This window comes from Mobula birostris, chromosome 8 (assembly GCF_030028105.1).
Source record: "Mobula birostris isolate sMobBir1 chromosome 8, sMobBir1.hap1, whole genome shotgun sequence".
In the NCBI taxonomy this organism is placed as follows: Eukaryota; Metazoa; Chordata; class Chondrichthyes; order Myliobatiformes; family Myliobatidae; genus Mobula; species Mobula birostris.
The window spans coordinates 126,398,341-126,422,327 of NC_092377.1; the positions used below are offsets into that span (position 1 = coordinate 126,398,341).

At 47.6% G+C, this 23,987-nt stretch overlaps 1 protein-coding gene across 1 annotated transcript in view; it reads right to left on the bottom strand.

Moving 5' to 3' along the window:
• Positions 1–23,987, bottom strand: part of psmc4 (proteasome 26S subunit, ATPase 4) — a 37,803-nt gene that overhangs the window by 10,975 nt on the left and 2,841 nt on the right. The window contains exons 3-8 of the mRNA XM_072266149.1: positions 20,244–20,430; positions 6,873–7,019; positions 3,964–4,073; positions 3,389–3,482; positions 1,730–1,897; positions 1,063–1,139 (exon numbers count right to left, since the gene is read on the bottom strand). Of these exons, the coding sequence (XP_072122250.1) occupies positions 1,063–1,139; positions 1,730–1,897; positions 3,389–3,482; positions 3,964–4,073; positions 6,873–7,019; positions 20,244–20,430 (783 nt within the window). The remainder of the gene's footprint in view (positions 1–1,062; positions 1,140–1,729; positions 1,898–3,388; positions 3,483–3,963; positions 4,074–6,872; positions 7,020–20,243; positions 20,431–23,987) is intronic.

Sequence of the window (23,987 nt, forward strand, 5' to 3'; positions counted from 1 at the left end):
GGGAGAAAATTTTTCGATTAGTTAGCTCTTCCTCTATATGTGCTAAACATATGCTGACACAATTTAAGGTAGTGCATAGGGCCCACGGGTCTAAAGATAAAGTAGCTCATTTTTACTCCCATATAAATCCTGTTTGTGACAGATGTCACTCTGAGGTGACTTCTTTGAGTCATATGTTCTGGTCCTGCCCTCTCTTGGAAAAATTTTGGAAAGATATCTTTGATATCATTTCAACAGTTTTGCTTTTGATTTACAACCCCATCCTATTACGGCAATTTTTGGTTTGCCAATGATGGAGCATAGCTCTTTATCCTCTTCAGCCTGTCATATGATCGCATTTGTTACATTAACGGCCAGAAGGTCCATTTTATTGAATTGGAAAGAGACCAATCCTCCTACTACATTTCAATGGTTTTCTCAAACTAAATCATGTTTAAATTTAGAAAAAATCAGAAGTGTCATTTTTGATCCTTCCATTAAATTTGAAGAGACTTCAAAATGTTGAAAACTTATTGAACATTTTCATATGATGTAGTTTGACCTTTTCCGAATCCTTTTTATTAACTTAGAATGTATGAATAGAGCAGTGGAGTTGATGACGTTAATGAATGTATTCGATCTAATATATTGGTTCAGCCCTGTTTTGTTCTGTTGTTTTTTTTTGTTTTTTTGGGTTTTTTTTGTGATATCCTTTTCTTTTTTTTTTTTCTCTTCATGATTAATTATATCAAGAGTTTGGAAGTTTATTACATTTGTACTCTTTGTAGTTTCTCTTGTATATGTTTATTATCAATAATGTAATTCCAATCTCTTTATATCACTATTGTTATTATGTTCATGAACTTGAAAATTAATAAAAAGATTAAAAAAGAAAAGCAGTTGGACAGGTACATGCATAAGGGCCAAACACAGGAGATAGGATTTATTTCTGCCGGGGGGAGAGACACGGTGACCACGGGTGGGCTGGACGACCCAATATTAGAGGAGATCAGGGAGCTGCTAGTGGGATTATAAAGGAAACCCTGTCACAGTTCCAGCTGTGAGCTCCCAGGCAGCACATACCTTCACATTGACATTCTGGTCGAACCCGTCCATCTGGTTGAGAAGCTCCAGCAAGATCCTCTGCACCTCCCTGTCCGCTGTTAAACATAAGGTAGGTTAGAAGCCTGTGCAGGGCGTCCTCGGACGCACTTGCCCACACGTATGGACGGCCCTCACCGCCCGCAGCCTCCAAATGCCCAGACGGCAGGCTGCTCTGCATGCCAGCCAGCGAGCCAGCAAGCCCACTGGCCCATCAGCCTGTCAATCACAGCTGTCCCATGTCATTCTCTCCACATTCTTGCCATCTACTGCCTGAGTTTCACCCCCATCCACACACAAACACACACTGGTGGGGGGAGGGACGAAATTACCAAGACTAACCCACCCAACTAGGCCATCTTATTCTGGGGACGTGGGAGGAAAAACAGAACTCACGGGGGAAGCCCAAGGTCGAAGGAGGAACGAACACACACACACACACACACACACACAGCCAGAACCCGGGTCTCTGAGAACCTGGGTGAAAGTGGCTCTACTCTCTATACCACTGGGCCACTCATGCTCCACACTCTGGATAGACAGCCTGCTAAACGCACCAAGAACACCAAGAAGTGGGAAAGGGAAAAGGAAAAGGCAGGGATTTATCCAAAGCAGAGGGACGGAGACGACATGGGAGCAGTTAACCTACCTCCTGTCTGTGCATCGAAGCGTTTAGTGGCAATAGCGTCGATCTCGTCAATGAAGATGATGGCAGGCGCGTTCTCTTTGGCCAGCCGGAACACGTCCCGGACCATCCTGGGACCTTCGCCCAGGTACTTCTGGACAAACTCGGAGCCCACCACACGGATGAAGGCGGCTGATGGGAGGAGAAGGGAGAAGAGAAGGCAGAGGTTATGGGGTATAGCTAGAAATAGGCAGGGGGTCAGTGCAGTACTCACAGACCACATGTCATGGAGTCACTCAGATTGGAAACAGTTCCTTTGGCCCAATCAATCCACACTGTCCGAGATTCTCATCCCAACCAGTCCACGTTGTCCGAGATTCCCATCCCAACCAGTCCACACTGTCCGAGATTCCCATCCCAACCAGTCCACACTGTCCGAGATTCCCATCCCAACCAGTCCACACTGTCCGAGATTCCCATCCCAGCCAGTCCACGCTGTCCGAGATTCCCATCCCAGCCTGTCCACGCTGTCCCCGAGATTCCCATCCCAACCAGTCCACGCTGTCCCCGAGATTCCCATCCCAACCAGTCCACGCTGTCCGAGATTCCCATCCCAACCAGTCCACGCTGTCCGAGATTCCCATCCCAACCAATCCACGCTGTCCGATATTCCCATCCCAGCCAGTCCACGCTGTCCGAGATTCCCATCCCAGCCAGTCCACGCTGTCCGAGATTCCCATCCCAACCAATCCACGCTGTCCGGGATTCCCATCCCAACCAGTCCACGCTGTCCGAGATTCCCATCCCAACCAGTCCACACTGTCCAAGATTCCAATCACCATTCCACACTGTCCGAGATTCCCATCCCAGCCAGTCCATGCTGTCAGAGGTTCCCATCTCAACCAGTCCACACTGACCGAGATTCCCATCCCAACCAGTCCACACTGTCCAAGATTCAGATCCCAAGCAAACCACGCATGGCCATATTCCTGTAAACTAGGAGTTCCCAACCTGGGGTCCTCGGATCCCTTGGTTAATGGTAGAGAGTCCATAGCATAAAAAAGCTTGAGAATCCCTGCTGCTCTAAGCCTATCCCTGTATCCGTCCAAATGTCTTTTAAATGTTGTTAATGTACTTACCTCAACTGCTTCCTCTGGCAGCTCGTTCCACATTCAGTCCACCGTCTGGATGAAAAACTTCCCACAATTCCTCTTTCAGACTGTGATTATCTACATCCCGATTATTTAATAAAAAATCTCTATAAAGTCAACCCTCGGCCTACTTTGGACCAGGGAAAACAGACCCAGCCTGCCCAGTCTCTCCCTATAACTCAAACCCTCCAGCCCTGATAACTTCCCAGTGAATCTCTCCTGCACCCTCTCCAGCTTAATAACATACCTCCTCTAGCTGGCCGATCAGAATTGTACGCAATGCTCCAAGTGTAGTCTCACTGACACCCCGTACAGCTGTAATATAACGTCCCAACTCCTGTACTCAGTGCCCTGACTGCTGAAGGCCATTGTGTCAAACACTTTCTTCACCACCCTGTCTACCTGTGTCACCACTTTCAGGGAATTATACTTCTATGCAGCATGGTCTCTCTGCTCTGTAACACACCCCAGTGCCCTACGGTGAGGAGGGAAAGGAGTGCCTCTCCCGGTCCCAGTGCTGCCACTGCCTTACCTGTGGTGTGGTGGGCAACAGCCTTGGCCAACATGGTCTTCCCACAACCAGGAGGGCCGTACATCAGCACTCCCCGAGGAGGGTCGATCCCGATCTGTGGGCACAGAGAACAGGTCAAAAGGTGGTACACAGGGGTGGGGAGGACGGGGGGTGCTGCCCAGGGTCTGGATAAGAGGAGGGAGTGTGTCTGCAGACAGAGAGAAGGGAGTTGCTTGTGGAGGGGACAGGGGCGAGGGGAGGCACCGGCAGACAAGGGTGGGGGGTGGGATTTTCGGCAGACAGGGTCGGGGGGGGGACAGTCAGAGGGTGGAACAGGGGGTGGGGGATGTACTGCAGGCGGAACGGGGCGAAGGGAGTGCCTGAAGGCAGAACCGGGCAAGGGGAGTGCAGGCCGTTCGGAAAGCGGAGTCTCTGGTTGGGAACTAGTACGTTGCGCCAGTGGAGTCTGGTCAGAGACAGGACGTTCTTTTCTGAAGAAGGGACAGTGGGCCAGGCACTTCAATCCAGAGGCACGACACTGGTCCGGTCCGGAGGTCCGATTGCAGACCGAAGGTTGTTATCTCGGCTGTACTCACCTGCTTGTAGAGCTCAAAGTGAGTGAGGGGGAGCTCAACAGCTTCCCTCACCTCCTGCTTCTGGATGTCCATCCCTCCTATGTCCGAATAGAGGACATCCGGCTTCTGATCTGTAGGAGCAGGGATAAATCAGTCCAGGCACAGGCCTGTGGCCCCATGTAGCCCATGTACAGAGTTTCATCTGTGGTCCCAAACAGCTCAGGATTGGAACTCCGCCTGCTGCCCCACACAGCCCAGGGACAGAGCTCTGCCCCGGAACCCACATAGCCCAAGGACAGAGCTCTGCCCCGGGGACCACACAGCCCAGGGACAGAGCTCTGCCTCGGAGCCCACACAGCCCAGGGACAGAGCTCTGCCCCGGAGCCCACACAGCCCAGGGATAGAGCTCTGCCCCAGAGCCCACACAGCCCAAGGACAGAGCTTTGCATGTGACCCACATGGCCTGGGAACAGAGCTCTGCCCTGGAGCCCACACAGCCCAGGGACAGAGCTCTGTCCCAGAGCCCACAGAGCCCTGCCCCGGAGCCCACACAGCCCAGGGACAGAGCTCTTCATGTGACCCATATGGCCCGGGGAACGGAGCACTGCCCAGGAGCCCACACAGTCCCAGGGACAGAGCTCTTCCCCAGAGCCCACACAGCCCAGGGACAGAGCTCTTTCCTGGAGCCCACAGAGCCCAGGGACAGAGCCCTGCCACAGAGCTTCCACAGCCCAGGAACAGAGCTCTGCAGGTGACCCATATGGCCCTGGGAACAGAGCACTGCCCAGGAGCCCACACAGTCCCAGGAACCTCCAGAGCTCTGTTCATGACCCACACAGTCCCAGGAACAGGCCCCTACCTGGGAGCTTCTACGGCCCAGGAATAGAGCTCTGCCCTGGAGCCCACACAGCCGAGAAACAGAGCTCTGCATGTGACCCATATGGCCCTGAGAACAGAGCACTGCCCGAGAGCCCACACAGTCCCAGGAACCTCTAGAGCTCTGCCCATGACCCACACAGTCCCAGGAACAGAGCTCTGCCTGGGAGCTTCCACGGCCCAGGAATAGAGCTCTGTCTGTCAATCCACACATCCCAGCGTCAAGAGTGCGATCTGCTGATGCAGTCAGGAAGCACTCTGCTCTAACCACAGAATCTCTCCCTGGCTCTGTGACTCAGCACCAAATGGTACCCCAGGTCAATCTTCCTCCTTTCCCATATCTCCCCCCACTTTTCGGAAGCTGCTGTGGGATCTGCTTGTGAATGCATCCCATTCCAGACAGAAGGACAGCAATAACTTGTCACAAGGAACCATTTTCTGCTCCTCTCTCTCCCCTGTAGCTCCGTTGTCCATCACATCCAATCTCTGACCATTGGAAATGATGACATCCTAATTTCAGAAAACCCCTACCTGCTTCCAAAATACCTCAATTCAATCTCCCTTTAACTGTTCCTTTCCAATAAAGATTATCCCATCTATTATAATCAGTTCTGGTTGCCTTGTTATAGGAAGGATGTTGAAGATTCAGAGAGGGTGCAGACAAGATTTACCAGGATTAGAGAGCATGTTTTATGAGGAAAGGTTGCGTGAGACAGAGCTTTTCTCTTTGGAGAGAAGGAGGATGAGAGGTGACTTGAGAAAGAGGTGCAAGAAGAGATGTAGATAGAGTGGATAGCTGGAGACTTTCTCCCAGGGCAGAGATGGCTAAAACGAGGGGGCATGCATTTAAGGTGTTTGGAGGAAAGTATAGAGGGGATATCAGAGATAGGTTGTTTCACACAGTCAGTGATGGGTGCATGGAACGCTCTGTCGGGGGTGATGGTAGAGGCATTAAGGACATTAAGAGGATTTTAGATAGACACATGGATGATAGAAAAATGGAGAGCTGGAGAGCTATGTCTGATAATGGAGGGGACACAGAATGGACAGGCTGGGACTGGTTCCCCAGACCAAAGGAGGCTGCGGGCTGGTGACTTGACAGGGGATTAACAAACCACAAATGGTGTAGATAAGGTGGGTGGTCACAGTCTTTTAGGGGAGTCTAAAACTAGAGGACACTGGTTTAAGGTCAGAGCGAAAAGATTTAAAAGGGGCAGGTTTTCACTCATAGTATGGTGGGTACACAGAATGAACTAGCACAGAAACTGACAGAGATGGCACAATTAGAGTGTTTGAATAAGAAAGGTGATGAGGGAAATTGGTCAAATGGGACTCACATATAGTAACACCTTGGTTGGCATGGACCAATTGGGTTGAAAGGCCTGTCACAGGTGCTGTGTGACTCTATGGCTCTTGATCAGGGGTAGGCAACCTTACGCACAAATGATTTTTTAGCATGCCTTATTCATTAATTTGAGGCAAGACATAACTAGATGTATTTAATGGATAATTCCCATATTTCAAGTTTTTTTATGGCATTTATCTGGCCCACCGTCCGCTCATTAATACGCGATCCAGCTCACAGAGGCAAAAAGGTTGCCAACCCCTGCTCTAGATTTCAGGTAAGGAGGAAGTGATTTAGAAGGGATCTGACAGGAGATCTTCTTCACCTTGGGAGGAGTGAGTATCTGATTACACAGCTGGGGAGAGCAGTGGAAGCAAGATCACTCACCACAGTGGAAAAGCATCTACTCTCTTTCTCTCACGCACTCCCCACTCTCTTCCCCCACACATTTTCTCTCTGCTCTACTCTCTCCCTCTCCCATTTCCCCCTCCTTTCCTCACCCACCCACTCTCTGGCCCTCTTACCCCCTCCCTCCCAACCAGTACTTGAATCAATCGGGGAAACAGTGCTTCCACAGCAAGTGCTGGGACAGGGGATGAGCGCGGAGGGGTCAGCACAGGGTATCGGGCCAAAGGGAAGCATCCACATTCCAGCCATGGGAAGGGGTGTCCCAGTCCCAAGGAAAACCATCCCCTTCTTTCCGACCCACCTGAGGTGAGCATCATGATGCTGCTGTCAGCTTCGGGGGGCAGAACGTCGACCAGGGCGTTGCTGTGCTTGTGCAGGGCCACCGAGGCATTGGGCTTCAGCAGCTCCCGGTCAATGGTGCTGAGGATCCGGACGTAGTAGTTGGAGCCTGCGAGAGGGACAGGAGGAGACGTTACAGCAGGAGACTCTCACCACAATAAAACACAGCAGAATCAGAGGCAGATTTATCACTCAATCAGAATGGGGTTCATTATCACTGACATATGTCATGAAATTTCTTGTTTTGAAGCAGCAGTACTGTGCAATACATAAAATAGTATTTTTTATATTTTTTATGCTAACTTAAAGTTAGACAAAATGAGAGCAAAATAATGGGTGTCTGTAGACCGTTCAGAAATCTCATGGAGGGGAGAAAGCAGTTTCTAAAACACTGTGTGCGCATCTTCAGGCTGTCTTCTGCCTGATCCCGTAATGAGAAGATGGTGAGGGTCCTTAGCAACTGATGCCTCTTGAGGATCCACCTCATGAAAATGTCCCTGATGGTGATGAGGCTTGAGCCCGTGATGGAGCTGGCTGAGTGCACATCCCTCTTCAGCCCCTTACAATCCTGTGCATTGCAGCTTCAGTCACAGACAGTGATGCAACGATGCTCTCTCCACTGTAAGTCTACAGAGATTTGCTAGAGTCTTTGGTGAACACCGAATATCTTCAAACTTCTCATGACAGAGCCGCAGGGGTGCCTTCATGAATGCAACAATGCATTGGACCCATGCTATATTCTTCGAGATGCTGACATCCAGGAACTTGAAGCTGCTCACCCTTTCCGCTGCTGAACTCCTAATGAAAACAAGTCTGTGCTCCCTCATCTCCCCCTCTCTGAAGTCCACAATAAGGTCTTTGGTATTACAGATGCTGAGTACAAGGTTATGATTGCAACACCACTCAACCAGCTGATCCAGCTCACTCCTATGCACCTCTTCATTGTCATCTAAGATCCTTCCAACATAAGAGTCATTGGTGAATTTATAGATGACATTTAACCGGTGCCTTACCACACAGTCACGAGTGTAGAAAGACCAGAGCAGTGGGCTAAGCATGCATTCCTGAGGTAAGTCGGTATTAATAGTCCGTGAGATGTTATTTCCAATCCACACTGACTGATCTTGTAATGAGGAAGTCAAGAATGCAGAGTGCCAGGTTTTGAAGCTTTTTAGTACTGAAAGGGAGATGATGTTGAATGCCGAGCTAGAATCAATAAGTAGCAGTATGACATACAGTTGAAGCCAAAAGTTTACATACACCTTAGCCAAATACATTTAAACTCAGTTTTTCACAATTCCTTACATTTAATCCTATAAAACATTCCCTGTCTTAGGTCAGTTAGGATCACTACTTTATTTTAAGAATGTGGAATGTCAGAATAATAGTAGAGAGAATGATTTATTTCAGCTTTTAATTTTTTCATCACTTCCCCAGTGGGTCAGAAGTTTACATACACTTTGTTAGTATTTGGTAGCATTGACTTTAAATCGTTCAACTTGGGTCAAACGTTTTGGGTGGCCTTCCACAAGCTTCTCGCAGTAAGTTGCTGGAATTTTGTTCCATTCCTCCAGACAGAACTGGTGTAACTGAGTCAGGTTTGTAGGCCTCCTTGCTCGCACACGCTTTTTCAATTCTGCCCACAAATTTTCTATTGGATTGAGGTCAGGGCTGTGCGATGACCACTCCAATACCTTGACTTTGTTGTACTTAAGCAATTTTGCCACAACTTTGGAGGTATGCTTGGGGTCATTGCCCATTTGGAAGACCCATCTGCGACTGAGCTTTAACTTCCTGGCTGATATCGAGATGTTGCTTCAATATATCCACATAATTTTCCTTCCTCATGATGCCATCTATTTTGTGAAGTGCATCAGTCCCTCCTGCAGCAAAGCACCCCCACAATATGATGCTGCCACCCCCATGCTTCATGGTTGGGATGGTGTTCTTCGGCTTGCAAGCCTCACCCTTTTTCCTCCAAACATAACGATGGTCATTATGGTCAAACAGTTCAATTTATGTTTCATCAGACCAGAGGACATTTCTCCAAAAAGTAAGATCTTTGTCCCCGTGTGCACTTGCAAACTGTAGCCTGGCTTTTTTATGGTGGTTTTGGAGCAGCGGCTTCTTCCTTGCAGAGCAGCCTTTCAGGTTATGTTGATATAGGACTCGTTTTACTGTGGGGATAGATACTTGCCTGCCTGTTTCCTCCAGCATCTGCACAAAGTCTTTTGCTGTTGTTCTGGGATTGATTTGCACTTTTCGCGCCAAAGTACGTTCAACTCTAGGAGACAGAATGCGTCTCCTTCCTGAGCGGTATGACAGCTGTGTGGTCCCATGGTGTTTATACTTGCATACTATTGTTTGTACAGATGAACTTGGTACCTTCAGGCGTTTGGAAATTGCTCCCAAGGATGAACCAGACTTGACATCATTTTCTGACCTCAATCTGATAAAAATGTGTCGCCAAAAATGAGAAAGCGTGTGTGAGCAAGGAGGCCTACAAACCTGACTCAGTTACACCAGATCTGTTTGGAGGAATGGAACAAAATTCCAGCAACTTACTGTGAGAAGCTTGCGGAAGGCTACCCAAAACGCTTGACCCAAGTTAAGCAATTTAAAGGCAATGCTACCAAATACTAACAAAGTCTATGTAAACTTCTCACCCACTGGGAAAGTGATGAAAGAAATAAAAGCTGAAATAAATCATTCTCTCTACTATTATTCTGACATCTCACATTCTTAAAATAAAGTAGTGACCCTAACTGACCTAAGACAGAAAATGTTTTCTAGGATTAAATGTCAGGAATTGTGAAAAACTAAGTTTAAATGTATTTGGCTAAGGTGTATGTAAACTTCTGACTTCAACTGTAGGTGTCGCTGTTACCTAGTGCTCCAGAACCAAGTGGCGAGCCGGTGAGATTTCGTCTGTAGACCTATTGCAGTGGTAAGCAAATTGTAAAGGTCCAGGTCTGTGCTTAGGCAGCAGTTAATTCCAGCCATGACCAACCTCTCAATGCACATACATAGCTTTAAGTAGATGTTACATGTTACATGTATCAAAGGGCGGATGAACCCCCTCGAAGGGTCAATGGCCACCTAGTAAACTCGTGCCGTGAAGTGCGGAAAGAGCATCCCCTGCATTGAAGCTTGGTCTGGCCATTCACTGCAACAGAACTTCCCCCAGCTGTTGGACCCCACCATGCCGCTGGATCTGGGAGGGGATGTCGAGAGGGTGGGTCTGGACCTGTGCAACCCCCTACTCACCTAAAATCCACTCACGCACACGCTGTTCCTTTCTGAGTGGGGTATAAACCCCACTAACTGACTGAAAGGAACCATCATCATCCTATGGGATGGATAGCCAGAGAGACATGTATCATATAATAATACTGTACCCCAGTGCAGGCTGTACATACCAAGGTACAATGACAATCTGGCCTTGTGTACTGTTCATACAGATCAATTCATTACAACAGTACACTCAGGTAGTACAAGGGAAACCAGCATCAGTATGCAGAATAGAGTGTTGCATTTACAGAGGAAGTGCAGTGCAGGCAGACAATCAGGTGCAAGGGATAAGGTGAGATAGATTTCTGAGGGAGAATCCAACATAGCATAGTGGGAGATCATTCAACAACAGGGTAGAAGCTGTCCTTGACACAAGATTCTGCAGATGCTGGGAACCTTGAGCAACACACAGAATGCTGGAGGAACTCAGCAAGTCAGGCAGCATCTATGGAGGGGAATAAACAGTCAGCAATTCATGTCGAGACCCTTCATCAGGACTGGAAGGGAATGAGGGTGGCCTTGAGCCTGGTGGTACATGCTTTCAGACTTTTGCATCTTCGGCCTAATGGGAGAGTGGAGGAGAGAGACAGTGCAGCGTTAAGGGTGGACTTTGATTAGGCAGGCTGCTTTACTGAGGCAGCAAGAAATGTAGCTGGAGTCTACGAAGGGGAGGCTAGTTTCCAAGACGAGCTGAGCTGTGCCCACAACTCTGCAGTTTCTTGTCACATGGTAGGCACTGTCAGAACTTTTGCCAGGTGCAGATTACATCCTTTTCTTTCACTGTGTCCCTTTGTTCTGTGGTTTCTGACATCCCTCCCATGGCAGCACAGTATCCTCACAAACCCTGAAAGGATATGTAACCTAGTTCAGGCAGTGACACATCCATCTCTACAAACACCGGCATCAGTCGGAATGAATGGCAGGGTGCTGGGGACCAGAGGGACCTTGGCGTGCAAAGCTCCTGTCCATGAAGGTGGCAGCACAGGATTTTATTAAAGAAAGCATTAGCTTTATTTGTCACATATACATTGAAACGTAGTAAAATGTATCAAATCAAACTAGTATGGATTGTACTGGGGTGGCAGCCGACAAGAGTTGCCACACTTGTGGGGCAACATAGTATGCCCACAGCTCACAAATCCTAACCTGTACGTCATTGGAATCAGGGAGGAAACTGGAGCACCCAGAGAAAAACCACAAGATCACAGGGAGAGTGTTCAAACTCCTTACAGACAGCAGAGGGAATTGAACTCCAATCTGTGATCACTGTCAGTGTAAAACATTGTGCTAGCCACAACACGACAGTGACGACCTTTATTTTTACCCTTCAAAAGTAGCTTTTTAAAAATACACCAAAGAATAAACACATTGCAAAGCTAGCATCTTTACACACACACACACACACACACACACACACACACACACACACACACACACAGTCTCTATCTCTCTCGCACACGCACCACGACACACTTGCTCTCATGCATAAATAAACACACTTTAAGTTCCTGGACATTAACATCTCGGGTGACCTAACTGGGGCCAGCACACAGATGCAATCACAGGAAGGCAATTCAGCGTCTTTACTTTCTTAGCAGGTTTGGCTTGTTAACGAATACCCAAACTTCTACAGATGTACTGTTGGAACTACTGTTGGGAGTTGAGGATGCCATCGTCTACCTGCTGAACCGTGTCTACGTCCACCTGGACAAGCCAGTGAGCACTGTGAGGGTCATGTTTTTTGACTTTTCCAGTGCGTTCAACACCATCCACCCTGCTCTGCTGGGGGAGAAGCTGACAGGGATGCAGGTGGATGCTTCCCTGGTGTCATGGATTCTTGATTACCTGACTAGCAGACCACAGTACGTGTGCTTGCAACACTGTGTGTCCGACAGAGTGATCAGCAGCACTGGGGCTCCACAGGGGACTGTCTCGTCTCCCTTTCTCTTCAACTACTGCACAGAGTCTTGTCATCTTCAGAAGTTTTCGGATGACTCTGTTATAGTTGGATGCATCAGCAAGGGAGATGAGGCTGAGGACAGGGCTACGGCAGGAAACTTTGTCACATGGCGTGAGCAGAATTATCTGCAGCTTAATGTGAAAAAGACTAAGGAGCTGGTGGTAGACCTGAGGAGAGCTAAGGTACTGGTGACCCCTGTTTCCATCCAGGGGATCAGTGTGGACATGGTGGAGGATTACAAATACCTGGGGATACGAATTGACAATAAACTGGACTGGTGAAAGAACACTGAGGCTGTCTACAAGAAGGGTCAGAGCTGTCTCTATTTCCTGAGGAGACTGAGGTCCTTTAACATCTGCCGGATGATGCTGAGGATGTTCTACGAGTCTGTGGTGGCCAGTGCTATCATGTTTGCTGTTGTGTTGGGGCAGCAGGCTGAGGGTAGCAGACACCAACAGAATCAACAAACTCATTCGTAAGGCCAGTGATGTTGTGGGGATGGAACTGGACTCTCTGATGGTGGTGTCTGAAAAGAGGATGCTGTCCAAATTGCATGCCATCTTGGACAATGTCTCCCATCCACTACATAATGTACTGGGTGGGCACAGGAGTACATTCAGCCAGAGACTCATTCCACCGAGATGCAACACAGAGCGTCATAGGAAGTCATTCCTGCCTGTGGCCATCAAACTTTACAACTCCTCCCTTGGAGGGTCAGACACCCTGAGCCATTAGGCTGGTCCTGGACTTATTTCATAATTTACTGGCATAATTTACATATTACTATTTAACTATTTATGGTTTTATTAGTATTATTTATGGTGCAAATGTAACGAAAACCAATTTCCCCCAGGATCAATAAAGTATGACTATGACATGGTCTGGTACGGTGATTCGAATCAGAAGCTGTGAGAGCAGTGGACTCAGCTCAAAACCTCACGACACGTCCCTCACCACCGTCGGTGGCATCTCCAGGAGGCGCTACATCTAAACGGCAACATCCATCATCAAAAATTTCCACCATCTGGACTGTGCCATCTTCTCACAGCTCCCATTGGGCAGGAGGAACAGGTTCCATATCACCAGCTTCAGGAACAGCTACTTCTCTGTAGCCATTCGGTTCTTGAACCAACCAACACAACCCTAATCACTACCTCAGCACAGCAACACTAGGACCACTTTGCACTACAATGGACATCAGGTTGTTTTCTAATCAAGTTTAACTGTCAACCATACATCAGTACCCATGACTGCAGCCAAACGAAGCAGCATTATTCTGTGGTCAGGGTAGAAAACACAGTACCAACAGTCACACACAACACAAGGCACATCTCATTACAACAGCAGTAAACAAACAAATCCCTATCATAAATCCCTGAGTGATACGTTCTGCAAATTGATGCTGCACGGGTATTGTCAGCAAGAACAAGCAGCTCTCTCTCGGTAAGCAAGTGTTTACAACCCAGCTTGTCTTCCACCCAGCGAACACTGGAGGGCAGCACTGAACTGTGTTTTCTTGCATAATTTAAGTTTCTCTCAATGTCACTGATGCTGCTGCAGGTAAATCTTTCGCTGCAGCTCTGCGCAAGACCATAAGATAAAGGAGCAGAATTAAAAACGCAAACACGAGGAATTCTGCAGATGCTGGAAATTCAAGCAAGACACATCAAAGTTGCTGGTGAACGCAGCAGGCCAGGCGGCATCTCTAGGAAGAGGTACAGTCGACGTTTCAGGCCGAGACCCTTCGTCAGGACTAACTGAAGGAAGAGCGAGTAAGAGATTTGAAAGTGGGAGGGGGAGGGGGAGATCCAAAATGATAGGAGAAGACAGGAGGGGGAGGGATGGAGCCAAGAGCTGGACAGGTGATTGGCAAAAGGGATATGAGAGGGTCATGGGACAGGAGGCCCAGAGAGAAGGAAAAGGGGGAGGGGGGGAAAAAACCCAGAGGGTGGGCAAGGGGTATAGTGAGAGGGACAGAGGGAGAAAAAAGAGAGAGAACGAGAAAGAATGTGTGTATATAAATCAATAACGGATGGGGTACGAGGGGGGTGGGGCATTAGCGGAAGCTAGAGAAGTCAATGTTCATGCCATCAGGTTGGAGGCTACCCAGACGGAATACAAGGTGTTGTTCCTCCAACCTGAGCGTGGCTTCATCTTTACAGTAGAGGAGGCCGTGGATAGACATATCAGAATGGGAATGGGATGTGGAATTAAAATGTGTGGCCACTGGGAGATCCTGTTTTCTCTGGCGGACAGAGCGTAGGTGTTGAGCAAAACAATCTCCCAGTCTGCATCGGGTCTCGCCAATATATAGAAGGCCACATCAGGAGCACCGGACACAGTATATCACCCCAGCCGACTCACAGGAGAAGTGTCGCCTCACCTGGAAGGACTGTCTGGGGCCCTGAATGGTGGTAAGGGAGGAAGCATAAGGGCATGTGTAGCACTTGCTCCACTTATGAGGATAAGTGCCAGGAGGGAGATCAGTGGGGAGGGATGGGGGGGAGGAACGAATGTACAAGGGAGTCGCGTAGAGAGCGATCCCTGCAGTAAGCAGAGCGGGGGGTGGGGGGAGGGAAAGATGTGCTTAGTGGTGGGATCCCGTTGGAGGTGGCGGAAGTTACGGAGAATAATATGTTGGACCCGGAGGCTGGTGGGTTGGTAGGTGAGGACCAGGGGAACCCTATTCCCAGTGGGGTAACTCTGCTCTCAAACGCATCTCCCCCATTTCACACACATCTGCTCTCACTCCATCCTCCCGCCACCCCACTAGGAGTAGGGTTCACCTGGTCCTCACCTACCACCCCACCAGCCTCCGGGTCCAACATATTATTCTCCGTAACTTCCGCCACCTCCAATGGGATCTCACAACTAAGCACATCTTTCCCTCCTCCCGCCCACTGCTTTCCGCGACTCCCTTGTCCATTCGTCCCCGCCATCCCTCCCCACTGATCTCCCTCCTGGCACTAATCCTTGCCAGCAGAACAAGTGCTACACATGCCCTAACACTTCCTTCCTTACCACCATTCAGGGCCCCAGACAGTCCTTCCAGGTGAGGCGACACTTCACCTGTGAGTCGGCTGGGGTGATATACTGCGTCCAGTGCTCCCGATGTGGCCTTCTATATATTGGCAAGACCCGACGCAGACTGGGAGATCGTTTTGCTCAACACCTACGCTCCGTCCGCCAGAGAAAACAGGATCTCCCAGTGGCCACACATTTTAATTCCACATCCCATTCCCATTCTGACATGTCTATCCACGGCCTCCTCTACTATAAAGATGAAGCCACACTCAGGTTGGAGGAACAACACCTGATATTCCGTCTGGGTAGCCTCCAACCTGATGGCATGAACATTGACTTCTCTAACTTCCGCTAATGCCCCATCTCCCCCTCGTATCCCATCCGTTACTTATCTATATACACACGTTCTTTCTCTCTCTCTCTCTCTCCTTTTTCTCCCTCTGTCCCTCTCACTATACCCCTTGCCCACCCTCTGGGTTTTTTCCTCCTCCCCCTTTTCCTTCTCCCTGGGCCTCCTGTCCCATGATCCTCTCACATCCCCTTTGCCAATCACCTGTCCAGCTCTTGGCTCCATCCCTCCCCCTCCTGTCTTCTCCTATCATTTTGGATCTCCCCCTCCCCCTCTCAAATCTCTTACTAGCTCTTCCTTCGGTTAGTCCTGACGAAGGGTCTCGGCCCAAAACATCGACCGTACCTCTTCCAATAGATACTCCCTGGCCTACTGCATTCACCAGCAACTTTGATGTGTGTTGAAGGAGCAGAATTAGGCCATTTGTCCATCGCGTCTCCACCATTTAATAATAGCTGATTTATTTTTCCCTCTCAACCCTTTTCTTGACTTCTTCCTATAACCCTTCGACCCCTCACCAGTTGGGAACCTATCAATCTCTGCCTTAAATAATTGGCCATCTGTAGCATCAAAGTCCACAGATTAACCACCTTCTGGCTAAAGGAACTCCTCCTTGTCTCAGTTCTGAAGTTACGCCCTGTTATCATGAGGCTGTACCCTCAAATCTGACACTCTCCACTGATGGAAACATCCACTCAATGTGGAACGTTCAATATTCAGTAAGCTTCAATGAGATTCCCCTTCAGCCTTCTAATCTCCATCGAGTACAGCCCAAAGTCATCACACTCTCCTTGTACATTCACCCTTACATCCTGGGATTGTCCTCGTGAACCTCCTCTGGACCCTCTCTAATACCACCACATCCTTCTTTAGATACAGGGCCCAAAGCTTATCCCAATTCTCCAAACGTGATCTGACTAATACTTCATGAAGCCTAAGTACATCCGTGCTTTTAGATTCTAGTCCTTTTAAAATGAACACTAACTTCCTTACCCCTGACACGACCTTTAGGACGTCCTATGCTTCCAAGTTTCTTTGCTCATCTGATTTCTGGTTCCTCTCGCCATTTAGAAAATAGACCACACATTTATTCTTCCGACCAACGTGCATGACCACACACTTCCCTGCGCTGTTTTCCATCTGCCACTTTGCCCACTCTCCCAACTTGATCACTTACAAATGGACCTCTTGTATGATAAGATGGACACAGCCTCTCAATCCACCTCGTTATGATCTCGCACTTTATCGTTAATCTGCACTGCACTCTCTCTGTAGCTGTTCCACTTTATTCTGCATTCTGTTATTGTTTTATCTTGTTCCACCTCAATGCACCGTGTAATGATCTGATCTGTACACAAGATACAGGTGAAAATACACCTACTTATTTGTTAATTTATTTGTGGTCATATTACTTACAGTATGTGTCATTTCTGTGTTAATTCTGCTCCTTTGTCTTACATTGTAGAACCTGTTCCAGAGAATGTTGTTTCATTTGGTATACGGTTGAAGACAATAAACGTGATCTTCAACAAGCAAAACCTCAACACGGTTTTATCCCCCCTTGTTCAATCCCTTCCTACCTATGTTCGTGACACTTCTCACGCTCTTAAACTTTTCAATGATTTTAAGTTCCCTGGCCCCCACCGCTTTATTTTCACCATGGACGTCCAGTCCCTATATACTTCCATCCCCCATCAGGAAGGTCTCAAAGCTCTACGCTTCTTTTTGGATTCCAGACCCAACCAGTTCCCCTCTACCACCACTCTGCTCCGTCTAGCGGAATTACTCCTTGCTCTTAATAATTTCTCCTTTGGCTCCTCCCACTTCCTCCAAACTAAAGGTGTAGCTATGAGCACCCGTATGGGTCCTAGCTATGCCTGCCTTTTCGTTGGCTTTGTGGAACAATCTATGTTCCAAGCCTATTCTGGTATCTGTCCCCCACTTTTCCTTCGCTACATCAACGATTGCATTGGCACTGCTTCCTGCACGCATGCTGAGTTCGTTGACTTTATTAACCTTGCCTCCAACTTTCACCCTGCCCTCCAGTTTACCTGGTCCATTTCCGACACCTCCCTCCCCTTTCTAGATCTTTCTGTCTCTGTCTCTGGAGACAGCTTATCCACTGATGTCTACTATAAGCCTACTGACTCTCACAGCTATCTGGACTATTCCTCTTCTCACCCTGTCTCTTGCAAAAATGCCATCCCCTTCTCACAATTCCTCCGTCTCCGCCGCAACTGCTCTCAGGATGAGGCTTTTCATTCCAGGACGAGGGAGATGTCCTCCATTTTTAAAGAAAGGGGCTTCCCTTCCTCCACCATCAACTCTGCTCTCAAACGCATCTCCCCCATTTCACGCACATCTGCTCTCACTCCATCCTCCCGCCACCCCACTAGGAATAGGGTTCCTTCTGTCCTCACCTACCACCCCACCAGCCTCCGGGTCCAACATATCATTCTCCGTAACTTCCGCCACCTCCAACGGGATCCCACAACTAAGCACATCTTTCCCTACACCCCTCTCTGCTTTCCGCAGGGATCGCTCCCTACGCGACTCCCTTGTCCATTCGTCCCCCCCCCATCCCTCCCCACTGATCTCCCCCCTGGCACTTATCCTTGTAAGCGGAACAAGTGCTACACATGCCCTTACACTTCCTCCCTTACCACCATTCAGGGCCCCAGACAGTCCTTCCAGGTGAGGTGACACTTCACCTGTGAGTCGGCTGGGGTGATATACTGCGTCTGCTGCTCCCGATATGGCCTTCTATATATTGGTGAGACCCAACGCAGACTGGGAGATCGTTTTGCTGAACACCTACGCTCTGTCCGCCAGAGAAAGCAGGATCTCCCAGTGGCCACACATTTTAATTCCACATCCCATTCCCATTCTGACATGTCTATCCACGGCCTCCTCTACTGTAAAGATGAAGCCACGCTCAGGTTGGAGGAACAACACCTTGTATTCCGTCTGGGTAGCCTCCAACCTGATGGCATGAACATTGACTTCTCAAACTTCTGCTAATGCCCCACCTCCCCCTCGTACCCCATCCGTTATTTATTTATATTTACAGATTCTTTCTCTCACTCTCCTTTTTCTCCCTCTGTCCCTCTGACTATACCCCTTTGTCCATCCTCTGGGTCCCCCCCACCTTGTCTTCTCCCTGGGCCTCCTGTCCCATGATCCTCTCATATCCCTTTTGCCAATCACCTGCCCAGCTCTTGGCTCCATCCCTCCTCATCCTGTTGTCTCCTATCATTTCGGATCTCCCTCTCCCCCTCTATCATTTCGGATCTCCCCCTCCCCCTTTTAAATCTCTTACTAGCTCTTTCTTCAGTTAGTCCTGACGAAGGGTCTCGGCCTGAAACGTCGACTGTACCTCTTCCTAGAGATGCTGCCTGACCTGCTGCGTTCACCAGCAACTTTGATGTGTGTTGCTTTATTTGTCTCTTGGTATGTGTGACAATAATAAACAGACCTTTCCGAATCTTTTTTCTAAACTTAAATTATATGATGAGAGGAGCGGAGTTAACGACATTATTGAACGTGTCCAATACAAGCTGTTGGTCTAGCCCTGTTTTGTTTTTTTTATCTTTTGGGTTTTTTTTTGTTTATATATTTTTTTTTCTTTTTATTGCTTTTTTAATGTTTAATCTTATTATGAGTTTGGAAGTCTTTTATATCTATGTTACTTAAAATTCATTTTATATATGCTGATGAACATTTTTCCAATCTCTTTGTACCAACTTTGTTATTGAGTTTATAATTTTGAAAAATTAATAAAAAGATTTAAAAAGAAAGACAATAATAAACAATCCCAATAGAGAGGAGGCTGGTTTCCGAGAGCTGTGCCCTCAACTCTCTGCAGTCACGGGCCAAGCTGCTATGCATCCTACTCTCAACCCGCTGATGTAGACAGTGCACCACTCTTTCTCTGAATTTAATGACCTGTTCTTTTGTTTTCCCTTGTTCTACTTCAATGAACTGTGTAATGATCTGATATGCATGAACAATGTGCAAGACAAGCTTTTCATGAGATGATAATAAACCAATATCACCCTGCCCACACTTGTCTCCTCAACACTACCTGACCCTCCACCAACTTCGGATCATCTGCAAACTTGTCCACAAAACCATCAATTCCGTTATCCAGATCATTAACCTATAATATAGAAAGTAGTCGTTCCAACAACAACCCACACCTCGCGCCCCCGCGAGCAGAACACCACTGGTCACCGGCTATCAACCAGAAAAGGCCCCCTTTATTCCCACTCTCTGCCTCCAGCCAGTCAGCCAATTTTCTCTCCATGCTAGTATCCTCATAGGCTCTTATCTTGTTTAGCAGCCTCATGTAAGGCACCTCTTTACAAAGGCCTTCTGAAAGTCCAAGTAAACAATATTCACTGACAACTTTTTTTTAATCTATCCTGCCTGTTATTTCCTCAAAAAGAACTCCAACAGATTTGTCAGACAAAATTTCTTCTTAAGGAAACCATGCTGTCTTTGGCCCGCTGTGTGCCTCCGGGTACCCTGAAACTAGGCCACAAAGCTATCAATTCTGGCGGACGTGACAGCAAGCCTGATTGTGGCAACGCCCAACAGTTTAGAAAGCATGACGGTGCCAGACAATCAGACATGCACTGTCCCCGAGAAGGCTCCCCCACCACCGTGTGCTCTGCTCTAACCTCCACCGGGCGGAGGAAGGGTCTCACCTGTGGTGGAGCCCACGATAGCCGTGTTCTGATCGACCGCCTCCAGGAACTGCCCGATGACCAGCGGGATGCTCTGGATGCGCTTCACCTCCTCCTGGGCGTGGAGGAATTCCTTCTTCAGGTTCTTCTGCTCGTCCTTGATATACTCCTCCTGCACCTCCAGGAACTCCAGTTCCTGCTGCAGTTTCTGCATGGGCACAGGACATTTGATGCAGTTAGAAGCTTACACAGATCCAGCAGGTCAAAACAAACTTTGACAGACTTCTGTAGGTACACAGTGGAGAGTATCCGGACTGGTTGCATTGCACCCTGGTATGGAAACACCAATACCCAAGAGCCGAAAAGCCTACAGAAAATAGCGGATAGCCCAGTCTATCACAGGAAAAGTCCTCCAGACCAATGAGCACATCTACAAGGAGCATTACCGCAGGAAAGCGGGATCCATCATCACAGACCAACCCCATCATCCAGGCCATGCCCTCTTCTTGCTACTACCACCAGGCAGGAGGCCTTAAGAATGGTGATTACCCCTCGATATCAGGCTCCTAAACCAGGGTGGATAACTTCACTCACCTCAGCAGCGAACCCATTCCACAACCAATGTACTCACTCTCAAGGACTCGACAGCCTGTTCTTAGTAGTAGTTAGTTATTTATTATCAAAATTATTTGGACTTTTTTTTTGTATTTGCTCATTTTGCCTTCTTTTACACATTGGTTGGTTTCTAAGGTTGTTATAGCCGGGGTGGTAATGGGGACAAGCTCCCACTACCTATTAAATACTCCCAATGGCGTGTGCCTCAAATAGCCTCTGACAACCAAGTCCAGTTCCTGGCCTTCATGTGTGGCTTAACTGCTAAGCCCAGCAGAACCATTTCTATTGACAGGGAAAGGGCAAAGATGGGTTACTGGTGCCATAAAACCAGTTGCTTTGGGCAGATGGGGTTCACCAGCCATGCTTGGCAGCTCACCTAGAAGGAAAACTCTGACCTCAAACTTTCGCTGCCTTACGGCTATACCCACTAACGGGGAAGGCTTCGGGTGTAAACCCCGAGGTAAAATCCGCAGCTGGAGTCCCTAGGGCAGTCGTACACTGAGTTCAATGCTGACTGGCAACTCCTACGATGCTGCTGATACCAAACTGTCTCGGTCTCTGCCGTTCCTTTGGGTTCATCAATGTGGACAGGGCAATTCCATATGTCATGAAATTTGCTGTTTGAAGTAGGAGGACAGTGCAATACATAAAATATATAATTTAAATAAGTGCAAAAAGAAAGGAAAAATATTGAGGTTCTGTTCATTGTCCATTCAGATATCTGATGACAGAGAGGAAGAAGCTGTTTAAAACGTTGAGTGTGTGTCTTCAGGCTCCTGTACGACCATCTTGATGGCAGCAATGAGGAGGCATGTCCTGTGTGATGGGGATCCTTAATGATGGATGCCACCTTTCTCAGGCAAAGCCTTTTGAGGATATCCGCAATGGTGAGGAGGATTGTGACAATGGAGATGGTTGAGTTTACAAATTCCTGGAGCTTTTCCCGATCCTGTGCATTGGCCCCTACACATTAGACGGAGGACGGGCAGGTAGTGTTGAGGAAGCAAGAAAGACACTCGCATGGGCAGAAGATTGGCTGACTGGCAAAAGGCAAAGAGTGGCGTTAAAAGGAGCCTCTTCTGATGGCTGTCAGTGGCTAATTTGTTTACTTTTTAGCTGGTTCAGCACCACATTGTTGGCCAAAGGGCCAGTTTCAATGCTGTACTGCTCTACATCTACGTCTATGCCTGATGGTGTTCCGCAGAGGTGGTTTTGGGACTGCTACTTTTCGCGGCAGCGAGGAAGGCAAAGGCAATGTTAGCATTCACTTCTAGAGGACTAGAATATAAAAATAAAGATGTAATGCTGAGGTTTTGTAAGGCATTGCTCAGACCGCACATGGAAGTATTGAGAACAGTTCTGAACCCTTTATCGACAAAAGGATAAGACAGTAAGGCACAGGAGCAGATTTAGATCTTTCAGCTCATCGTATTAGACCATACAGGCCCAGAGGCATCAAAAGCTCCTCTTACGATAAGCCTTTCATTCCCAAAATCATTTTTGCAAACCTCCTGTGAACCCTCTCTAATGTCAGCACGTCCTCTCTCAGATAAGAGGACCAAAACTGCTTATAATACTCAAGAATTTTTGCTCGAAGTCGACAAGAGCTTGGGAAATGAGATTGAACTTTTACATGGAGGTGTGGCATATCTTGCTGATCTGTATGACAAAATGAACATCATAAATATGAAACTTCAGGGTGAGAATTTCAACTTAATCCAGGCAAAACATGCAGTGTCCACTTTTGGAAATATAGAAGCAAAACATTGGGAGAAGATTGTTCTCCGTTTCCTTGCATGGAAAGTATGGCACTCTCTTTCACAGATGGTAATTTATTTACACCTACAGTCACTGAAGATTTTCAGAATCAATTCAAGGATTTGAACGATCGGGAAATTCCAGACTGAGTAATTAACCCATTTATTTGCAAGGTGGTACGACAGGAAGAGAGCTTGCAAGAAGAAATTTTCAAAATTCAGAATGAAGAAGCAAAAATGCTTTTCAAAAATGTGGGGCTTTGTGGGATGTGGCTCAACTGTTATAGGAAGTTTCCTGATCTTTGGAGAAGAGCCAAGCTGCTCTTCATTGCATTTCCATCCTCATATCTTGCTAGAAGAGGCTCCCATGCAGTGAATCCCACAGTCACAGAAAACAGAAAATGCTTGGAGGACATTGTTACACTTGGGGACTTAAGGCTGTCACAACCTGAACCAGATATTTCAACTCTTGCTAAAACCATCAAGCTCAAGGACCACATTGATATCAAAGCTGTTGTACAGTGCACAGGTACTGTGTAACCTAGGTTTAACGACAAATAAAAATTTAAAGCAAAATCAATTTTCTCATGTTTTTACACTGCTTTCACGCCGGAAAGTAAATTGTGCTTAAAAGGGGCATTGGCGAGTATGAAATTGCTTCAGGGGAGTGTTGGCAAGTATGAAATTGCTTGGGGGGAGCACTGGGCTACGAAAAGGTTGGGAAACACTGCATTATAGGAAGGATGTGGAAGCTTTAGAGAATGTGCAGACAAAATTCATCAGGATATCTGGTGAATTACAGGAGATATCTTATGAGGAAAGGTTGAGCAAGCTTTTGACTTTGGAATGAAGGGTGAAAGGTGTATATGATTCTGAGAGGCATAGATAGTTTGGCGAGCCGGTGACTTTTCTCAGGGAGGCAATGGCCGATATCAGAGGATATCTGTTTCAGGAAAGTTTAGGGGAGATATCAGGGATAGATTCTTGATTAGTAAGGGCCTAGGTTACAGGGAGAACACAGAAGAATGCGGCTGTGAGGGAAAATAAATCAGCCATGATGAATGGTGAAGAATTTCAATGGGCCAAATAGTATATTCTGCTCCTGCATCCAGGATGCTGCCTGGATTAGAGTGCACGTGCGAGAACGAATTTTTTTTAATCCAAGCGAGTGGCAGATGCCCAGATGCACTGCCAGGAGTTATGGTGAGATAGATACAACAGATAGATACACTAATCCCTTCGATTCCCCTAGAATTTAAAAGCAACAATGTTTTAGGCCTCACTTGAAGTACTGTGAGCAATTTTTAAGATTCAAATACTTTTATTATCAAAGAAAGTATAAATTATGTATAAATCTTGAGATTTGCTTACTCACAGGTAGTCACAAAGCAAG